This window comes from Sminthopsis crassicaudata, chromosome 4, assembly GCF_048593235.1.
Source record: "Sminthopsis crassicaudata isolate SCR6 chromosome 4, ASM4859323v1, whole genome shotgun sequence".
Lineage (NCBI taxonomy): Eukaryota > Metazoa > Chordata > Mammalia > Dasyuromorphia > Dasyuridae > Sminthopsis > Sminthopsis crassicaudata.
The window spans coordinates 40,312,663-40,334,552 of NC_133620.1; the positions used below are offsets into that span (position 1 = coordinate 40,312,663).

At 37.1% G+C, this 21,890-nt stretch overlaps 1 protein-coding gene and 1 long non-coding RNA gene across 2 annotated transcripts in view; one reads left to right on the plus strand and one right to left on the minus strand.

The window, feature by feature from the left end:
• Positions 1-16,759, plus strand: part of LOC141541841 (vitellogenin-2-like) — a 66,798-nt gene extending 50,039 nt beyond the window's left edge. Inside the window, exons 24-33 of the mRNA XM_074266367.1 lie at positions 66-208; positions 857-995; positions 1,320-1,455; positions 2,511-2,697; positions 3,082-3,176; positions 3,872-3,969; positions 4,369-4,528; positions 8,219-8,380; positions 10,212-10,375; positions 16,134-16,759. Of these exons, the coding sequence (XP_074122468.1) occupies positions 66-208; positions 857-995; positions 1,320-1,455; positions 2,511-2,697; positions 3,082-3,176; positions 3,872-3,969; positions 4,369-4,528; positions 8,219-8,380; positions 10,212-10,330 (1,239 nt within the window). The 3' untranslated portion in view covers positions 10,331-10,375; positions 16,134-16,759. The remainder of the gene's footprint in view (positions 1-65; positions 209-856; positions 996-1,319; positions 1,456-2,510; positions 2,698-3,081; positions 3,177-3,871; positions 3,970-4,368; positions 4,529-8,218; positions 8,381-10,211; positions 10,376-16,133) is intronic.
• LOC141541846 (uncharacterized) overlaps positions 1-21,890 on the minus strand; it is a 57,162-nt gene that overhangs the window by 4,547 nt on the left and 30,725 nt on the right. Inside the window, exon 3 of the long non-coding RNA XR_012481917.1 lies at positions 3,022-3,651. This is a non-coding gene — a long non-coding RNA (uncharacterized LOC141541846). The remainder of the gene's footprint in view (positions 1-3,021; positions 3,652-21,890) is intronic.

Consider the following 21,890-nt stretch of genomic DNA (forward strand, 5'->3'; position numbering starts at 1 on the left):
TTTAGCTGTTTCCAAGAATTCCAAGCCCCCAATAGGCTGATGTCTTGTCCCTTCATGCATTTCAGGCATCCTTGAAATGGGGTGAGAATTGCCAGGAATATCACATTTTTGGAGAAATTGTGACTGGGCAGTCTGCTAATCACTCCACTGTGCAAATGAAGGTTGCATGGCCAAAAATCTCAGCAGAAGTCACAGAAATGGGAAAATGGTAAGATTTCCCCTTTCTTCCCCCCATCTGTTGTATTTCCTAAATGGGACTAGGATGAAGAGTATTAGAGTTGGCAAAGAATAGGAGTCACAAATGAAATTTGTGGAAATCTGGTCTAGAGATTTTTTTGGGTCAGGTCAGGATGATCCCCAACTTCCATTCCTGTTCCCCTTTTCCAAACCAAAACTTCTTTCATAGATTCTTTTTAGGGCATCTGTGAACTTGGATGAGAGAAAAACCAATTACATCTTTATTTTTATATATTTTTTCTTTGTAATCATTTCAATTCCCTTTGTGATGCTATGGATTTTATTTTATATGTTTCAAAAGGAACATTAATTCTGAGAATCGGTCTATAGGCTTCACCAGATTGGCAAAGAGGTCCGTGGCTCAAAATAAGTTTAAGAATCCCTGAGTAAACTTTTTATTTTATGTTTGGGGAATGTGAGTTCCAGAGAGGGTAAATCACTGTCCCAAAATGAGACAAGTAGTAAATGACAGAGCTGGAATCCAAACCAGATTCTCTGAGTCTAAATTCAATTTTCTTTTCATTTCACCATCTGTCTCTCTGTATTCCCAGCATCTTGTATTTAGTGGGTGCTTAGTATATATTTATGGAATGGATAAATAATTTCTTCTCATTTCCAGGTTTTATACTTTCATTCCTGGGTTTCTCTCTAGACTGGGATTCTCTGAAAGAGCTTGGAAAAATCCCCTTCAGAAGGCCAGCTTGCTGATGGCATTCTCATCTCCCAGAAGTGGGGATGTAACTATCAGACTACCCCATGTAAGTGTGCCCACCATGATTTGGGTCTTCTCCCGGAATGAATCCTCTGCCCCACTCTCTCTTTTTCTTTGTTGTTGCTCAGTCGTTTTAGTCACGTCTGACTCCTCATGATCCACTTTGGGGTTTTCTTAGCAAAGATACTAGAGGGATTGGCCATTTCCTTCTCCAGGTCACTTAACAGCTGAGGAAACTGAGGCAAACAGGGTAAAGTGACTTGCTCAGGATCACACACATAACTGAGGCAGAATCTGAACTCAGGTTAGGCACTGCACTCTCTACCCACTGTACTACTTCTTCTTTTTTTTTTTTTTTTGTCATTGGCAGACTACTTTTTATGGAAAAGACATTCTTTTACCCATCCCATACCCTATAAGTCAGCCAGCACCAGCTTCCAAACTGCCTCTCCAGGTGGGGGATTTCTTTGCACAAGTCACAAATTCCATTATGGAGACTTTCCAAGGTGAGAAAATTGGTCTCTAGGGGCTTTTGTTTTGGAGTTTTAAAATATGCTATACTCCTGCCCTATGGGAATCCTCCTCTAGAAATCTGTAGCATTTATTGAGTTAGGAAATGGCATCTTGACACTTTGTCTTGCCTTTTTCCAGAAGTGGAGGTCTCTGGGTGTGGAACACTGCATATAGCATGAGATTCTGCAGATGGATGAATCAGTTTTATTGATATCTTCTTCCTCCTTTTCTTTTACAAAATTTTTTAATGTGAAAAATAACTCTCTGAGAAAAGATGGCACAGGCAGAAATGTAGGCAATGTAGAAATAAGTTATATGTGTATAATAAAGTTTTTTTTAAAGAAAATTGTGACTTAGGATGTTGAAGATAGAATATTGGATTTTGAGTTAGACGTCTTCTTTGCTATGTACTATTAAATTTGGAAAAATCTTGGAGCTGCTCTCTACCTGAGTTTCCTTATCTGTAACATGATGGGTTGTGACTGGATAGCCTCTTCAGTCCCATGCAGTTTTGAATACCTCCTGGCTGACATTAGGGTCAGTCTCAGAATCCTAGTCTTCATGCTCAAACATGTTCTTACTCTCTGCATTTCTATTGGCTCTGTCCGGTGCTTATTCCCTTGGGTCCCTTAGAGTTCCAAACTTCACATCAAGCTAAACTCTTGGACTAGCTCCTATGGGAAAGCTTTCTTGACTCCCCTAGCTGCCAGCATCTTCTCCCTCCTCATATTATTTTATACAGCCATGGGCTTAGAGTTGGTAGGAGCCTTCGAGGTGCTATCCCATTCATGTTAGAGGGGAGGGAACTGAGGATCTGAGAAATGCCCAAGATGACACAGCCAGTAGAAGTGGATTAATCCTCTGACTCCTACTAGCCCAGGTAGTATTCTGTCTTATAGTCTTATCTACTGCATTATATCACTGCCTTTCAGTACCAGTGTCCTTCACACAAAATGGGGGAACTGGACTACATGGATTTTAACATCCCTTCCAGATCCAAATGCGATGGCCCTACATGAAAATTCTCCTTTTTATCTTATTCCCTCAGCTGATTGTTCAGTCAATCAAGAGCAGATCACCACCTTCAATGGAATCCAGTATAGCTACCCCCTGCTTGCCAACTGCTTCCACATTCTAGCCCAGGATGCTAGCCCCGAGCTGAGGTTCCTGGTGTTGATCAAGGCCGCTGAAGGCTCTGCTGACCAAAAGGCTATCAATGTCAAACTGGCCAATCAGTAAGCCATTCCAAAGCTTCTGGTCAGAACTGCTTTGCTAACAGAAGGTCACAGTGATAATCTGAGTGTGATTCTGGTTTGTCCTAAGAAATGGAGGGAGAATTATAATTTTATGTGTCTCCACAAATGTGGAAGCAGCTTATTAATTCATCTACTTGGAAATTCTGATGGGCTAAATTTTCCATATGCTACTCAAATGCATATGTTCTTTCTATTACAACTACCTTATGGCATATGTTGAGGATCATTTAAAAAGAACCTCTTAATGAACTGGGGGCATGGACTCATTTTCTTGTCAGCAAATGTTTAAACAGTCCAACTCACCTCTCTGCCACTCTTTTCCTTCCCGCTATCTCTTTCTGTCTCCCCCATCGATTTCTAAAGTGACATTGATATGTATCCCGCTCAAGGACGTCTTTGGCTTCAGGTGGATAGCAAAGAGACCCCTGTGGATGAAAGCATCATCCTTTCTGGCAATGGTGAGTATTGCTCTGTTTTATTGCTCCTTAATTGTTTTTCTCTATTTATTAGAAATGGAGAAACATGCCAGTCGAGACCATGATATCGCCTGATGGTGAGATCCTCTGATTCATCTCACTTTTCTCATGATGATCCCTTCCGAGGACCCTCCCAGCACTAGCTTCATGGTCCCATAATCCAGTGATTCATGGCCATCTCTCATACCTGGAAGCTGAACTCCCTTCCTTCGGTTCCTCCAATTAGTATAAGACCTCAGCCAAAGTAGCCAACCTTGCTTCTTGAATTTTGATGCAGGAGGTCATGAGGGGAACTCCTGGGAGATTTGGAAAAGGAACTGAGTTGGTTGGTCTTAAGGTTCTCACTAATGTAATCCATGATTCTTGGTATTTCTTTCCATTCCTTAGCACAGCGAAGACCTCAGTTGAATTTAAATTAGTGTGTAATTTGAAGCCACAAGATGCCTTGAGCTTTTTGCTTGAAAATAAAAAAAAAGAAAGAAAATTCAAATCCAGTTAATTTAAACTCAGCTTTTCAAATCAACTCAACAAGAATTTATTAAGCATTCATTATGCATAAAATAGTGTTAGTTTTGAGTCTTGTCTCTTGATTTAACCCATTACTTCTTTCTGAATTGAAGGATAAAATTTTCCTTCTTAATAAAGATCATACTGAATGTCTGTTTTTTGTTTTTTAGAGTCACTTGTGTCCATCAAGAATGAAAGTCAAGGATTCTCTCTTTCTGCACCAGAACATGGCATTGAAAAGCTTTATTATGATGGGAAAACATGCAAGGTGTCTTTGTCCTTTCCTTGGGCTACTATTTTTATCCGAAATAACAAGCAGATTCTTCCCCTTGTTCCTAGCTAGATACTCTACTATGAAATTTTCCTACTTAGGAAAGGTTGGAAAGGTGAACTTCATCCCTACTCTAGTATTGTAGTTTTTTCCCTTCAGCCCCTCCGCTCAAGTTAGCTTTCTACCTGACCACTAAATTCAGGTGTTAATACCAATTTAGATTACACAGATGCAGAAGGCAATCAGATGCATCCCTTTCTCACCAAAAGATATTAGAGATGATGCTAGGAGACTAACCAGTCACTGTCTCTGTACTAGACAATGTTCTGTATTTCCTTCTTCGTTCTACTTCCCCTTCCTCAGTGAAGTAACCTCCTCTTTCTAAATTATCATTAGGTTCGTATTTCTTTATGGATGATTGGAAAAACCCGTGGTTTGTGTGGACAGGCCAATGCAGAAACTATCCAGGAATTTCAGATGCCCAGTGGCTACATAGCTAAAGATGCCGTGAGCTTTGCTCGGTCTTGGGTTCTGACAGATGGCTCCTGTTCCAGAGGTATGAACCCCTACTTGGACCCCAGCCTAAAGTGAAAAAATTAGTTTTTCAACACAATTAAGATTCTCTGACATATAATATTACTTTAGATACTATATTTTTTTGTGGCCTTATCTTCTACAAAGAAGGAAGGTTTATTGTATCCAATTAAGGAGTCTCTTTCTTCCCAGGTAGTTTAGACATTTGCCAGATGTTAGGGAACTAGATCAGTTTATACCTTACAGTTTCTTCCTAATGGAAAATTGAACTCTAGTAGATTGCAATTACAAAGTCTCTACATACAGGGTTGGCTCACCAGATTTGGCACTTCAATAATCACAGATGATTGAAAGCAAGAATTGTGTTCTCGGCATTCTCCATATGTAGTACTCATTAGATCATAGAATTAGAGATGGAGAAAATCTTGGAGAACATTTTACAGATGAGGAGTAGAGTACTGATTTGTCCAGAGTCCCATAGCTACACCGAACTGGAAATCCAATACACTCTCCAAATGTGTCAAGTTTCCTCTATATTATTACCCTGAAGGCTTGCTGAAGTGGCAGTCCAAGGAGCTTTCAGTTGAGGGAGTTAGAAACTTGGGCAAAAACAAACAATGATTTTGTAAATAATTCACATTATTCTATTGAATACAAACACATACAACATACACTCAGACATGCTCTACTCAAACTGCATGCTTATTCTTAAATGTAGACTGCCTTGGCTTTGATGTTAGTAATTTGATGGTAAGGAAGATACCCCAAGTTTAAAAAATGGATAGTGAGCTATGTACCACCTATTTCGGAGAGTCATTGTTAGGAAAGCATTGTAGGGCATAAAGTACAATAGAAATGGGGGCTATTACTATAATTTCTTTTGGACCGATTTTATCTTACTGTGAAAAGAGTACTAAATAAGCTTCCTCAACCAAACCAGATTGCTATCTTCTCTTCAATTTAAAATAAAGAAATAAATGAAAGAATGAATAACAGCAAAGCAATGATAACAGCTAACATTTACATAACATATTAAGATTTGTACAATATTTTATGTACATGATCTCATTTGATATGGCCATTGACAAAGTAAGTGTTATCATAATTCTCATTTTCTAGAGAAAGTAATCTAGGCTGAGAGACACTAACTCTTAGAGAGTTGGTTAAGGTTCTGGGAGTGAATGATTTTCTAAAGATCACATAGGTAATATGTGTCAGCAAAAGGATCCAATCCAGGTTTTCCTAACTCTAAGGCCAACTATCTATTCCTAATTTAACCCTATTGATACTGCTATTGTTAGTACTATTAATTTACTCCCATGCTGGTGCTCAAAGAAAGCTGTAGAAATGCTCTTGGATGGAATTCTTAGTCTCCTCAGATTTCAGAGTTGGAAGGGGGACAATACCCTCTCGTTGTTTATTCAGCTTATATTTATTGAGTTGTATTGGGTGCAGTGTGATGTATGAGAAAGAAAAATCTGACCTTAGAATTAGGGAAACTTGGGTTCAGGTCCCTCTGAAACATAGGAAGGAAGCACTAGAATTAGGGGAGCTTGGTTCTAATTCTACTCTTGATACTTTTTTTCTTATTTGACCCAAGAGAACATCATCTAATCTCCATGAATTTTATTGGTAACAGAGTAGTGACTTAGCCTCTCAGTACATTTTTTAATGCTAACCAATTGATTGAATAGGATTTTATCTATCTGAACAGTTAGGTGACGCCATCACGGATCGAACGCCAGAAGTCTCATCTCTCTGATGCAAATTCAGCCTCAGACACTTAATTAGCTGTGTGACTCCGGGCAAATCACTTAACCCTACTTGCTTCAGTTTCCTCATCAGTAAAATGATCTGGAGAAGGAAATGGCAAAACACTTCAGTATCTTTGCCAGCAAAACCCTAAATGGAATCATAAAGTTGGATGTGACAAAAATTGGATATAAAAACTCACAACATTGTTGGAGAATCCTCACTGCGAATTCCCTATGATAATGAAACCAGAAGTTCAATTTTTAAAAATGACATATTAGAGACTGTGAGGACACAAAGAAATACAAGATGGGTGTCTTGCTAAGAGGCTTACAGACTCAGCAGGCAGGCACAAAGAAAAAAGAAAATCCCTTTTTAAAAACAGCAATAATAGACAATTTGTGATTAAGGCAGAAAGAGTCACCTCGGAGGTCTCCTATCTCCATTGGTCCCACAACCAATCAGTTGGCAGGTCTCATGTACTTGACTGTCCCATTATCTCTAGCATCCTCCCTGTCTTGTCATTCCCACTGTGATAACCTTAGTGCAGCCCTTCCTTACTTTTTATTTGCACTCTTGGCCAAGTCTCCTAATCAATCAATCAGTCTCTCTTCCTTGCCTTCAATTTCTGCTAATCCATCCTACTCAAGGTTGTCAAAATCATCTTGCCAATTCTCTGTAAACTCCTTGGGAATCTCAACTGTCATTTTTTAAAACATTGTATTTCAAAGCCTAATCCTATGCTTTGCATTATTACTGGTGTAGAGAGCCCCTGGAGTTGAATTCCTCCTCAGACACTTAACTAGTTGCGTGACTCTGGACAAGACGTGCTCTCTTGATCACAGCTTCCTCACCTGAAAAATGATAATAATAATAATAATAATAATAATAATAATAATAATAATAATAATAATAATAATAATAACACCTATCTCTCAGGCTGTTGAGGGAATGAAATGAAATGATATATGTAAAGTGTCCAAAGATAGATAGATTTTTAATTAGATTATTATTATTATTTTATCTAATTATTATTAGATAGATTATTTTAATTAGACATTTTATCTAATTATTATTAGATAGCTTATTAGATGATGATAATGATAAATGTTTGGTATTATTATACTCATTGTCGTTATTTAAAGTTTTTAAATACTTTAATAGTAAGATTTATTAAAATATTAGATGATGATAGATAATGATAAAAATCTATATGATACATACGATGAATAAATATAAATACTTGGTATTATAATAATAATTATTTTATCTAATAATTATTAGATAGATTATTTTAATTAGATATTTTATCTAATTATTATTAGATAGATTATTAGATGATGATAGATAATGATAAATGTTTGGTATTATTATAATCATTGTTATTTAAAGTTTTTAAATACTTTAATAGTAATAAGATTTATTAAAATATTAGATGATGATAGATAATGATAAATATATATAATAGATATGATGGATAAATATAAATACTTGGTATTATTATAATTATTATTATTTAAAGTTTCTAAAGACTTTAATAGTAATAAGATTTTATATACATATGTATATATGTATGCATAATTATATATTGTTTTGCAATCCTTAAAGTATCATATAAATATTGGCTAATAATAATGATAGTTTCTCTCTGCTGATGGCAGAGAGTATCAGAGTTAGAGTAAAGAACACCTGAGTTCAAATTCTCCCTCAGACACTTCCTAGCTGTTTATGTTCCCCAACCTCATTGAGTTACTCAATGAGTAATCATTGAAGTGTCATTGATAAGGGGACTGAGTCTGGGTTGTGTTCTGTCCCAGACATTGGAGGCCTCTGCCCATTGGGTTTTGCTGTTTTGGCTTTTGAAGTCCCATCAAAAGATAGGTGCCCAGGGAGACAAGAGGGCATAAAAAAGGAAAAATAAAATGAGAAAATGGAATTCACTGCTTTGGTTTCGTTGCAGATTGTTCCTTTAAACACCAGTTCATGAGACTTGAGAAGACAATTGACCTTCAAGGAGAAAATTCCTCATGCTTTTCAGTGCAGCCGGTGTTGAGGTGTCTGAAGGGCTGCAGAGAGGGCCAAAGCATTGCCACCCTTGTTGGCTTCCATTGCCTTCCAATAGGTAAGTATCTCTAGCGTTCCAAGAAAGCAATGGGTTCAGCGTGTCCTTGTCAAGAAAAGGGAACAAATAGGGAGACTACTCCATGCCCAGCTAGCACTTAACAAGAACAAGCATCTGCTGGCTACAAGAGAAATGGATATTACTGCCCAAAAAATGAGCCTCCTTGTAGAGCCTGCCCAAATCTAAGCTAGACAAGCAAAATCAGGGATATGTAAGTAAATATTTAACAACCAGATTTGAGAGAGAAGATGCACATGCAGACATGTTCTTAAATTTAGTCTGTGTCATTTTCTATATTATTTCTTAAATTTAGACAATGAACAAAATTATAAATAGTGCTTTGATTTATAGAATTTGATGGTTTCCAAGGTATAAATACTCACACTGAAAATTTAATAATCTGCTAATAATCAGTTTGGATGGCGTTAGCACACCCATGGCAGGAGGGTTTACAAGATGGATTAGGAATAGGAACCTGGCCAGGATGTCCAAAGGAGGCAATGGACACACTGTCCTCCCACTTCCCATTCTTCTCCAATTCCCGCCCCCTTTTCCAGAGTTCTATGTCTTTATGATCTTCTCCGCTTATCCTTGCTTTGCCTGTGCTGAACTCTGCTCTACACCGATATCTGAGCCCACTAATTCACACAAATGTAGAACATTTATTTTAAATGAATTATATCCATCATATTATATTAGTTACATATTATATTAACATGTTAATTATCATATCAATATTTTAATCATGGGATTCCAAAATAAAGGCTGGAAAGGGACTCAGAGGCTATATATTCTTTATTCCATTTTATGGATGAGGAACTGAGGCTCAAGATTAAAAAGCTAAACACTAAGGATAATTCTTGAACTCAAGGTTCTTTGACTGCAGAGTCAGAGTTCTTCTCCAAGAGACATTTACAGTTGGAAAAACAGGTTTGTTCAAATAAATAAGTCTCTACTTAAAGAATTTCAGCCAGGGAGACATTTTAAAATGAAAAATTTTCAATATCTATGGGAGGGATATTTTGCCTGAGAATCTCCATTTTATTCCCCAGGTGCCCTTTATATCAGACCTGGGAGTGGGGAAGCCTTCCCCCACTCCTCTGCCTTCTCTGCACACACAAGAGCAGGGAAACTTTGAGAATACCTCCTCTCCTCAGGCCCTGTTAAGGAGTTGCATCCATATGGACACCTTGAGCTATGTGGTTACATAACCAGGAGGTTTTAAATCTCAAGGAGAATTGATTTCAATAGGCTTGTTAAACACATTCCAAGGCAGATGTATCTGAGTAATAACAATATAGTAGACAATGATGCTCCCTGAGGGTGAAAGGGGTGTATGTGTGTGTGTGTGGGGGAACTGGCTTGATTTAGAATCCACATTAAATGTTTAAATGTTGTTTGAGTTGCTCTGGATGACTTTGTCAAGATCTGGATTAAGGGAATCCTCATCCCCCCTTTCCCCACCTGAGCTCGTTTTAATCAATCAGTATGTTTATTATTGCCTTTGAGCACCATGCTGGAGGTCACAGGACCCTGGTCCTAGATCCAGAAGGGTAAAGTGGCCTTTTTAACTGAGACTAAGAAGGAATTAATAATTATAACAACAACAACTAACATTTATATAGCACTTACTATATGCCAGTCGCTGTGCTAAGTGCTTTATAATGATGATCTCAATAGACCCTTGCAACTACCGGAGGAGGAAGGTGCTATTATCATCCCCATTTTACAGATGAGGAAACTGAGGTTTCAAAAGGAGCTTGAGTGGGTGTCCAGGACCATTTTTCACTGGTTTCTAAGTTACAAGCCTCTTTTATTCCTTCCTGGACAGATTCCGATGCCCTTTTTGCCATGGCACCAACACGGTTGGAACTTAAGTCTGAGGATGTAGAGAAGAAAATTGGGGTCCCTATCCAGTGTTTCTGTGATGAGCAGATTTGCTTGGCGTGACTTTCCAGTGGCCTTAGAACCTCTCTATGTGGCTTCCCCTTGATGGTATTTTGCCCGGGTTTTCTGGATGGGTTTGTTTGGGTCTGGCACACACAAAAAATGAAAATGTTGACCTTTGTGGTATCTGATTATGGAATAAATGTGTGAATATCAAAGAAAACATTTATTTTTTTAATTGAAAGATGGAAAATCTTGGTTCAGTCAATCAATGCCCCTCATATTCACTCCAATGGCTCATAGGGGACGTCTTTAGGGGAAATGCACCCATTTCATTGGACTTTTGAATGGATGATACAAACTTCTGTCATTGAGTTGTCACATAAAGTTGGATTTTCCAGATAACTGAAACTTCTTCCCTTTTATCCTCCAAATTTGTTTTGTTTTAAACATTTTTTGGGAGAAATCTTTCTTTAATATGTTCCTCACGACTGCACCCACTTAAAAGAGTGTGCTGAACCTAATTAACTTTCTATTGATGACTCAGCAGCATAATCGACTCTAACAATTAGAGCTGTCCAAAAGAAGAATGAGCTGCTGCCTGGAGAGGAGGTAAATCCCCCTTCCTTGGAGGCCTTCAAACAGACGCTTGGTGTCCACTTGTTAGGTGTGTTAGAATGGGCACTTTCCCCTCGTTTTATGTATTGAACCAAGTGATTTCTGGCTTCTCTCCCAACTTTCCAGTTCTATGACTCTGGGATCATTATAAATATCAATCATAAATACCAACTACCAAGTGGGTAGGGTTATCCAGAATAGCAGAATTTTGAGGAATCTCATGTACAAACTAATCTAGTCCATATATAACCAAAGGTCCCTTCACCAAGACCACTAACAAATGGTCATTCATCTTCCTTCCACTTGAAAAGGCTCCAGAGAAGGGATACCTTCTTATCTCCAGGAGCACATCATTTTGTTTTTGGACAGCTATAATTGTTAAAGACATTTTTCCTTATATTAAGTTGAAATTTGACTGCCTGTAACATGTACCCATTCATCCTTGTTCTGTTAGGAGTCAAGCACAATAAGGCATACCTCTTTCTCATGATAGTCTTTTAAATATCTGACAAAAACTATAATGCTTCCCTCTCCCCCTCCCAGTTTTCTTTTCTTCAGGCTAAATGTCCCTCATTCTGTATGGAATAATATCCACTTCCCTCCCCATTCAGGCACTTTCCTATGGAATTGTTGTTCAGTCCTGTCTGATTCTCTTGACCGTCCCCCTCCCTCCATTTGGATTTTTCTTGACAAAGATACAGAAGTCCTTTACCAGTTTCTTCTTTAGCTCATTTTATAGATAAAGCAACCGAAGCAAATAGGGGATTTAGTAACTTGCACTGAGTCTGTGTCCAAGGCCAGATTTGAACTCAAGAAAATTCCATGTCCAGCACTTTATCCACTATTCCATCTTGCTGCCTTTCCTAAGAAAACTTTCCAGTTTAGCACATCCTTCATAACATGTAGAGTCTAGAACCAAACATAATACTCCAGATGTGGTCTGACGAGGGAAAAATTACAGGAGTCTATCCCCTCTCTCACTCTGGATTGTGTTCTTCTCTTAATGCAGCCTGCAAAGACTTAGCCTTTTTGTTGTTGTTGTTGTTGTTTTTGAATTTTCATGTCATCTGGTTCTCATTTTAAGCTTGCAATCTACTTAAGCCACTAAATCTTTTTCAATAAATTATCTAGTAAACCTTCTGCCATCCTGTGCCAGTGAAACTGATTATTTGAACCCAAGTGTAAAATTTGAAATTTATTTTTACTAAGTTTTTTTTTTTTATTTGATTCAACTTATGATTCTTGCCTAGTAAGGTATTTTTAAATTAGCTATTCCTCCCAGCTTTGCGTTATTTGCAAATGTTACAAATTCAAATAGGTTCTTTTTTACCCAACGAGGATATAATCATTAAACAGGATCAAAGACTTATAAACAGGGTATTCCACAAAAATAAACAAATAAACAAAAAATGACTTTCAGTTTGACATTAATCCACTAATTAATCCTTTTGGGTTGAGGTGTTCAATGAGTTTGAATCCTACTTGCTTACATTTCTCCATTTTGACCATTTTACATGAGAAACTGTGATAAACTCTTTGCTGAAATCCAGGGACACTATATCTATTGCAATCCCCTTATTATCAGGTTTGTCACCTTGTCAGAAAAGGAAATGAAGTTCGTCAGGCAAGACTTGCTTTCAATGCTGGCTCTTGTAAGATCACCATTTTCCTTTCTACTCTCTCATAAACTATAATTTCATAATACTATGAGGAATTCTTTCAAGAATCAAAGTCAATCTCTATGGTTTACAAACTCTAACCTCTTCCCTTCTATGAAAATCAAGAAAATATTTGTACTTCTCCCATTCTTAAGGATTTCTCAAAGATCACATTTACCCTTTCTTTTGGTACGTTAGAATATAACTCAGTTGGGCCTGGATGCTGGAATTAACACAAAGCTAATTAATTGCATTCTTACTATCTCCTCTCTTATCTTTGGCTTCCAACTTCCTTTTAACTGTTTTTGTTTTCAGTCCAATGATTATTTTTTCTCAGTAGAAAAGACAGAAGCAAAATCAGAGTTGGATAATTTTGCCTTCTCTTGTTATTTTTATTATCATAATCCTCAAGTTTCTATCATTTGGAATTCAGCAAGTGGATCCTTGATTCTTCTACCTTTAAAGGATGACATTTTCACTAAACCAAGTTAAGTTGCCAACTCTGTTTTGGGAAAAGAGAGAGAGCCCCAGATCTCTCTTGAAAATAATCTAAATCTCCCATCACAATTATGTCAGGCTTGTGATCTTATCTGTGCTTTTATCCTGACCAGATGCTCTATGGTACCCTTAAATGACAAAATCACTTCTGTTTCTCCTTCCCTTGATCTTCACTCAACCATTCTCAACCATACTTGCCACCTACAGATTCTTGGATGTCCTCATGAGTCTATCTTTCAATAAAATGATTCCCTCACTCCCTTTAATTAAGCCCGTTTCTTTTGAATAAGCTATACCCACCCAGAGTTATAATCCATTCATGAGTTTCATTCACTAAATTTCAGTGATACTTGTAAGTTCAAATTTGCCCCTTGTGTGAGGACTGTTAGTTACTCTTATTTGTTGTCTAAAGATTCCTTCTAACTTTATTATTTGTCCCTTAATGAAACATCAGTTAAAACCGGTGACTGTGACAATGGACAAGCTTTAGAAAATTCATTTCAAAAGGAAGAGGAGTTTTTAAAGAATTAGTGGATTTGCCATGAACATAATCATTAATAGCTAGCATTGCCACAGTTTTTTCCACATTGCAAAGCAATTTACATTCATTAGATCCTCAAATCAACCCTGGAAAGTAGATGCTATTATTATCCTTATTTTACAGAGGAGAAAATTGAGGCAGACAGAAGTGATTTTCCTGGGGTCACATAGCTAGTGTCTGAAGCTAAATTTGAACTCAGATTCTCTTGATTGCAAGCCCTGATTCCTATCTGCTGTGCTCACCTCACCAGATATCAAGAAGACATATCCCAAGGGCACTTAGATGATACAGGAAACAGAGCACCAGCCCTAGAGTCAGTAGGATCTGGGTACCAATCGGGCCTCTGACACAATATTTACTAATTATATGACCCTAGGCAAGCCACTTAATCCCAATTGCCTCATCCCCCAAAACGTTTTTAAAAAGACATATTCATAGAGAGAAACTTGGGAATCTAGATGGTAGATTGAGGTAGATGGAGAAGACAAGAAAGAGAACATTTGGATGAAGATCAAGATAGAAACTAGAAGAAAACCAGATGGTCTAGGGGATAGAGCAAAAGGACCAGGAGTTTCAAATCTGTCTCACGCATTAATGAAGTGCTTTAAAGTTTTCAAAGCACTCTGTTCACACTGTATTTTAGACTCACAATTTGATGATGACATGGATTATGGGAATTACTATCTGCATTAATAAAGTGCTTTAAAGTTTTCAAAGTATTCTGTTCACATCATATGTTAGACTCACAATTCTATGGTGACATGGCTTATAGGAATCACTATCCCCATTTTATGGATGAAAAAACTCAGATATTCCATAATATGGCCACATAGTTAGTAAATATCATAGGTGAGGTTTGAACCAAGATTTTCTTCATGTGTGTCTATAGAACATAGTCCAAGATGATTTATACTAGTCTGCTAGTGTCTGTTGGTAATAGAGGGAATGAGATACAGAGGGAATTGATAGACTGCTGAGAAAGAGAATAGCCTTAACACTGTCTTTTAGCCAGGATTTTCCACTCCTTAGAAACTCATTTCTTTGCCCATTTTAGTTAAATAATAACGATTGCACATTTTCCAATATCCTGGCTTCAGCAGAGTTGATTTAGAATGGTTGTTTAAATGTGACCTCCTCCCATAGACCGTACACTTGGAGCTCTGCACCTAGAAAACATAATGTTGGTCTTCCACACTGTCCCAATGGTCAGTGGAAGAGGGAAGAGAAGGGGAGACTATAGAACAGATTTTAATGCAATAAATATTTATTAAGTGGCTATTATAGGCAGGATCCAGCCTTCCAACAATGATGGTCACAAAGACTAAACATTTAAAGCTCCAAGGATGCTTAGAAACCAGGCACAGAAACTGAGGACAGTTTGCATGGCATCTCTCCTAAGTATCCGAGGTGGGATTTAAACCCGTCTTCCTGCCTCTAAGAGCAATACCCTAAGCCACCCGACCACACCAGAAACAAACAAAAGAGTTTGTTCTCATGAACATGTTTGTATATATTGCTAGACTTAAGCTAATGGAATTTATTAAAGGAACCAGAACTCTGATTTATGCCTCCCTTCATTCTAGCAAAATAAGAAAGCCTTTTTGTCTCAGATTTAAATTATCATTAATGTTGCTAAAATGCATTAGTCCACTTTGCTGGTTTGGTAAAATACAGCTGCAATGATTTTTACAATTAACAAGGAAAGACTTCCTTCCCTAAAGACTTTGAGTCACAGACATTCCCCTACCCCATCCCCTAGCCAATAAACTCCATAGATTCTATCATACCTCTAAGGTCAATAGGAATCCTGATTGATAATAAAAGTTCTGAAAAACCTGATTCCATCCAAATTTTGAGTCTTCTTTCCCATTACATCTCTCCAAGCCCTTTCTGTAATCCAGTCATAGTGGTCTACTTGCAATTATACACATATGACACCTCATCTCCCACCTCCATGCTTTTGTATCAGCTATTCCCCTGAAATGCTGTCCCTCTTCACCTCCACTTCTGGGAATTCTTGGTTCAAGCACCTCCTGTGAAAGGCACTTTTGGTTCCCCTACTTGGTAGAGCTTTCCTCCCAAGGTGTGGACATGTTCTCTTTCCTTTGAGAGTGTAAACTCCTTGAGGGAGTTTTTTGCATTTTATTTTTCTGTCCCATTGGCCTAGCCCAGTGCCTTTCACAGAACAGATACATAATAAGTGCTTATTGTTTGCTTTGAAGATTGATTGAAATGAAGATAATAATACTACCTCCCATGTGAGTTTCAAATGAGAAAATATCTGTAAAGTGCTAAGGCAATATGCCTAGTACCTAATCAGTACTATATAAATGTTAGATATTGTTATGATTAATATATATATATATATATTATTATTATTATTTCTAAAGAAATGTTAATCAGAAGATTTGGCAAGGTTAGTACAAAACAGAGAGAGGAGAATAAAACAGAATATATGGTTCAAGAAAGAAGAAAAGTATATTCTCTAGACCCAAATTTTGTGTAATCCAAGTTTATTTCCTAATATCTATATATCATTTTCTTTTTACAGGCTCTTCAGTTGTTCTTTTTCTCCCTCCATCAACTTGATCCATCAGAAACCATTATTATCTATACTCAGCACAGAGGATATAAAGACAAAAAACAGCTCATGTTCTCAAGAAGCTCATACTTTAATGGGGGATACTACAGGCAAACGACTATGTATAAGCAAGATCTATATGGAATAAATTGGAAATAATCCACAGAAAATTACCTCTGATAGGATTGAAAGCTCCCTACTTTCTTTGGATAAATAAATCCATAGCTATGACATTGTCATTGACATCCAAATCCTGCAAAGCTTCTCACAGTTTCCATAGTCCTCTTTTTCCATATCTAAATGTTTACCTTTACCCTCCTTACCCAGAACTCCTGGGTCCAATACTTTGAGACCCTCCAACTAAACTTCTCAGGATATTGGCATCCTTAATGAAAAACAAACACTGACAAAGAGATCATGGCAAAACCTATTAAGTAGCAAACTCTGAGTGATTTGTCTTTTTTTAATCTTCAAATGTCAAAAAATATTATAGAAAGACATTGAAATGTCTACTGAAAGCTTTGAATCTCTCTGCAAAAGTAATCAAAGCAGGCAAATCTCATCTTGGGTTTGAAAAGGCAAGTCTATCCATGGAATAGGTTGTTTGTCCATAGTGATTAAAAATAATATAAAAAAACAGACTGCAGAGCCAAACAGCAAGCCAAAGGAACTGCAGAGGATTTATTCTCCCTTCATAGGCTGCTGGAGCTGGGAGCTCAGGATGGATAGATTGTTGTTCTCTCTTGTGGGTAAGTTCTTACGTCCTCCCTCTCCATCACATCCACTGGAGTGCAGAGAGAAATGAAAAAAGCAGCATTTGTCCTTAAGTCGTGGTGTTTCTCACATTATGCTTCTGATTTATTTTAAACAGGGGGCAAAAATTATGCTATCAGAAAGTCTCCCTTTCATTTCTTGTGGGTATCAGTGGAACATCCAAATAACCATGAATCCAAAGCTCATTCGCGTTTTCCCTAGCAGAGCCAGAAATCAGTCCCAGTGGAAACGTATACAGAATCATAGATTTAAAGCTGGAAGGGGCCTTAGAGGCCATCTCATCTAGCCCAGCACCTCCTCTTCCCTATGAGGTTTCATTCTCCTGTATGGAAAAGGGCAGTGATTTACCCCCTTCTCCCAATTTCCACCTCACCCCAATATGCAAGGGGTCACGCCACAATTGAAGTTCGGGGGCCTTTTTTCTGGTTATCCCTTGTCTTCTTCTTGATTCTAGAGACAAATCTCTCCCTATAGGTCCCTGTACTTTACAATTCAGGGTCAAAGAATCTGCTTACCATTAGAGAGAGCATTGGACTTGTTATTAGAATTTAAAACTATCTCTAACATTCACATTTACTCATTATGGGACGTTAGGATAAACCACTTTTCTTCCTGAGCCTCAGTTTCCTTGTTTGCAAAATGAATGGGCTGTAATTGATGGATTACTAGATCCTCTCTAGCTTGAGATCCAATCAGCCATATAACAAACATTTACTAAGTGCTTACTATGTACCAGGTATTGTGCTGGGTACAAAGATAAAAAAAAAAATGCATCAGTACCTGTCCACAAGGAATTATATTCAAAAGGGGAAGGCAAATACACAGAAAAGTATATAATAAATATAGAAAAAGCCCCCTGTATGTTGTGATATTGTAGTTAAATTTAAGCTTTCCAGCAGACAAAGACAAGAAGAGAGTACATTTTAAGCATGAGGGACAGTTTGTACAAAGACAAATAGAGGAGAGATGGAAGACCATGTGTGGCAAACAGAAAGATCAATTCAACTGGATTGTAGAGTGTGAGAAGGGCAATAATATATAATAATCCTAGAAAGGTAGGCTGTAGTTAGGTTGTAAAGGGCTTTAAGGGGCAAACAGAAAAGTTTGCTTTTTTTTTTTTTTCCAAGAGGTAGCAAAGGGGCAATAGTTCTAATTAATGGTCATGGGGTTGGTGATGAGAAGGGCAAAAAGAGTCTTAAGTTCAATACAGTCCTAAGAAATCAATGATTCCAGTTTCTAAGTAGATGTCCTGTCACCCTTGTCCAGGGAAGAAGAAGTAGAAATTCTCAATATGCTTAAAGAAGAAGCGAGGGATTAGAAGAATTTTAGATTAGGTAAAAGGATAGATACTATCTTGAAACCTGAAAAAATCCTGAAGATTTCTGCCTTCTCCCACTTCAATTTTGGGATTATCAAAAAGAATGCTGGCTCCTTTTTGTAGCTTGCCATCAGTCCTGTCCATTTTTAGCCCATTCTGACCCCTAACCCCTAAAGATATGATTATGGAGGAGTGAATCACAATGATTGATCAGAAGAGCTTTAGTAAGACTGGGGATAAAATTGGCCAGCCAACTAGCAATCAGTGAAATATGATAGAACAAGGACATCAATAATGTCCGTACCTGAGAATAGCCTCCTTCCTACTCCTTCATAAAGTGCCAAGTCAAAGAAGGACCATTCTATATTTTCATTTCTTTGTGCGTCATTCTGCTCAAAGTGACATCACTGACATTGCTAAAAATATCCCCTAATTTGGAACCATCAGTGCCCAAAATGGCTTATTGATCCTTAAGCCCCATTTTAAAAAAAATAACCTCACCATTTACTTCCCCACTTTGCCATTTTCCTTTATTTCCTTCCAACTCTTGACCTGATTTTTCTATAATCAGCCACCCTGTTGGAAGTGATCTGTGAAATGCAACGGTTGGCTCATTTTCCAAGAACTATCAATTCTTGTCAAATTTGATAAGCACCTAGAGAGGCATCCAAACCATCTTATATTGGAAATAGCTGCGTGATACCTTCCATGTACGATCTGGGAGTGGTTCAAAGTATATAGGGGCTTTACAGCTGATGAACTTGTGGGATGGGGTCCTAGAATCATTCTGGATGTCCACGACAGTTCCATAGACCTAGGATCAAGCATGGCTGATAAGACATCAGAATGGGAGTCAAGAAGACCCAAATCCTTGTCTCAGATCCTTTGTAACAGATCCTTGAATTTCTATTTCTTCACTTGTAAAATGGAGGGGGGTGGTGAGACTTGATAATCTCTAATATTCTAGCCCTCCATCTCTGAGCCTGCAGTCCTATGGTCCTTTGAGAACCATGCTTTTCAAGCCCTGGGCCTTTATATAATTCCCCATTCATGGTACAGAATTCATGGTTTGTTCAGAGACTGAGAGTAGATAGTTCTATTATCTCCCTGACTCAGGCTTCCTTTAGGCGACTTCATTGATTGAATTAACTGGCCAGTCATTACAGCTGGTTTAATTGTTTTATTCATTGAATTCACTGAATTGTAGGATTGTTTTTATATAACCTCTTCAGTCAAATGAAGCAATTGTGCTAGGTGAATTTAATGACAACTTCCTCCTTCACACAGATGCATCCTGGCATAGTGGATAAAATGCTGGATGTGGGAATCAGGAAGACAGAGATTTCAGCAATGGTATTTATTATTTCTGTCATCCTCAGCACCGATGGTCTTTGAGCAAAGATTTGATGACCATTTGAAGGGTATGTTATTGAGGGAATTCTTCTCTATTTATAGGGTTATCTAATGGTTTCCTTTCTAACCTGGACATTCAAAGCCTCCCTTCATAGTCCCATGAATCTAGGAGAAATGAAAAGAATATTTATATAAGTATAAATTCTATTTATGTATAAATATATATTAAAATAAAACATATCTACATTTGCAATTTAGCTGGAAAGGCAAGCATCTTGGTGACATAGCACTTAGAACACTGGACCTGGGTCCAGAAAACTCGATTTTAAATCTGGACTTGGAACCATCTTCACAGTGTGACTTTCTATTCCTGTAAAATGGCATTTTCCTCCCTGTAAAATGGAGATCAATCCTAACACCTATTTCCCAGGGCTGTTGTTGACGATCAAATGAGATAATATTTGTAAAGTGCTTTGTAAACCTTAAAGCACTATATAAATGCTAGCTATTTTAAAAGTGGTGATGCATTTTCATTTTTTTCCCTTGGTAGATGTGACTTGTGTTTGAAATAATCTATTTACAATAGGCACAAGAATTTAGAACTGGTGGTCTTTGAAGCATGTGGGCCCTGTGTGACAGCGAGTGTGTGAGAAATTTAAACTTAAAAGCTGAGGTCTATGTCTTTGATAAGGTTTGGCACTCCTGAGTGAGAAGACAAATGAATTCTTTACTGTTGCTTATTCATCCATTCATTTTCTCATTCACTTATTCAATAAATCTTTATTTATTCTTTTATCACAATCTCTCTGACTCAGGGATAACTTTCAGACTGCATGAAGATTTTTCTCTGCTTAGAACTTTTCTTTCAATATTTTGGTTTCTAAACCAAGAAAAGAAGGATATAAACATCTATTAAGTGCCATTGAATACCAACCACTAAATTTAGTACTTTACAAATATTATCTCATTGATCCTCACAAACATACAGGAAACTCTTATTATTCCCATTATTGTTATTATTATTCCCATTTTACAATTGAGGAAGCTGAGGCAGGCAATAGAGACGTGATTTATTCAGAGTCATATAGCTGCTTAGAAAACAGGATTTGAATTCAGGTCTTTCTGACCTCACTCCCAGACACCTTGTTGCTTCTAACAAACAAGCATGTCCTATATGCTTATTCTGTAGGTTGGAGCCAGACTAAAAATGTTTCTATTTTGTCCCAGAAGCAACAGACAGACAGTGAAGCTGCTTGATCAAGGGAGTAACACAGTCACCTCTCTGCTGTAGAGAGATTGGAGGCAGTGTGGTGCAGTGGATACAATTTTAGGGAAACCTGGGCTAAAATACCACTCCAGACACATATTGCTGTGGACAGAGTTGAGGGCTTAGACTCAAATCCCTCCAGATGGAAAGCTATGATTGGACATTTTTGCAGCTGAATGGAGGGTGAATTAGAGAGGGGAAAAAAAAAAAAAAACTAGAAAGCGGGAGATTATTAGAAGGCAACAGGATTACTCCCTGTCAATGGTGATGGGATATAGGATACTTGAAGATCTGAATGCAGAGAAATGGGTGCTTGAGAGAAATGCTGTAAATGTGAAACGTACAGGAATCAGCAGCTCGTGGGATATAGGAAGGGCTGGGGTTATTTTGGTGTTTGCTATGTCTAGAATTTTCAAAAATTGAAATTTAAGAGAAAAACTAAAGACATAATAATATTAGTAATAATTACTATTAGTAGTAAAAGTGATAATGATAATAATTATAATGAATGATAGTAATAGTAATGATGATGATGGTAATAATAGTAATAATGTATGGTAATAATAGCAAAAATATAATGGTAATAGTAATAATAATAATGATGATGGTAAAATGATAATAATAGTAATAATAAAATAATAGTAAAAGTAATGGTAATAATAATTATAATGATGGTAATAATAGGAGTAACAATAGCAATGATAAGTATAACAACAATAATGGCAATAGTAATAATAATGATGGTAATAAAAATAATAGCAATAGTAACGGTCATAGTATTAATAATAATGGCACTAGTAATAATAACAGTAATAGTAATGGTAAATGTAATAATAGTAGTAGTAATAGTAATAATGATGATGGTAATAATAGTAATAAATATAATGACAATATCAATAATAATATTAATAATATACTAATGATAATGGTAATAATAAGAGCTGACATTTATATTGTTCTTTAAGGTTTGCAAAGCACTTTACACAAGGTATTTTATTGATGCTTACAACAACTC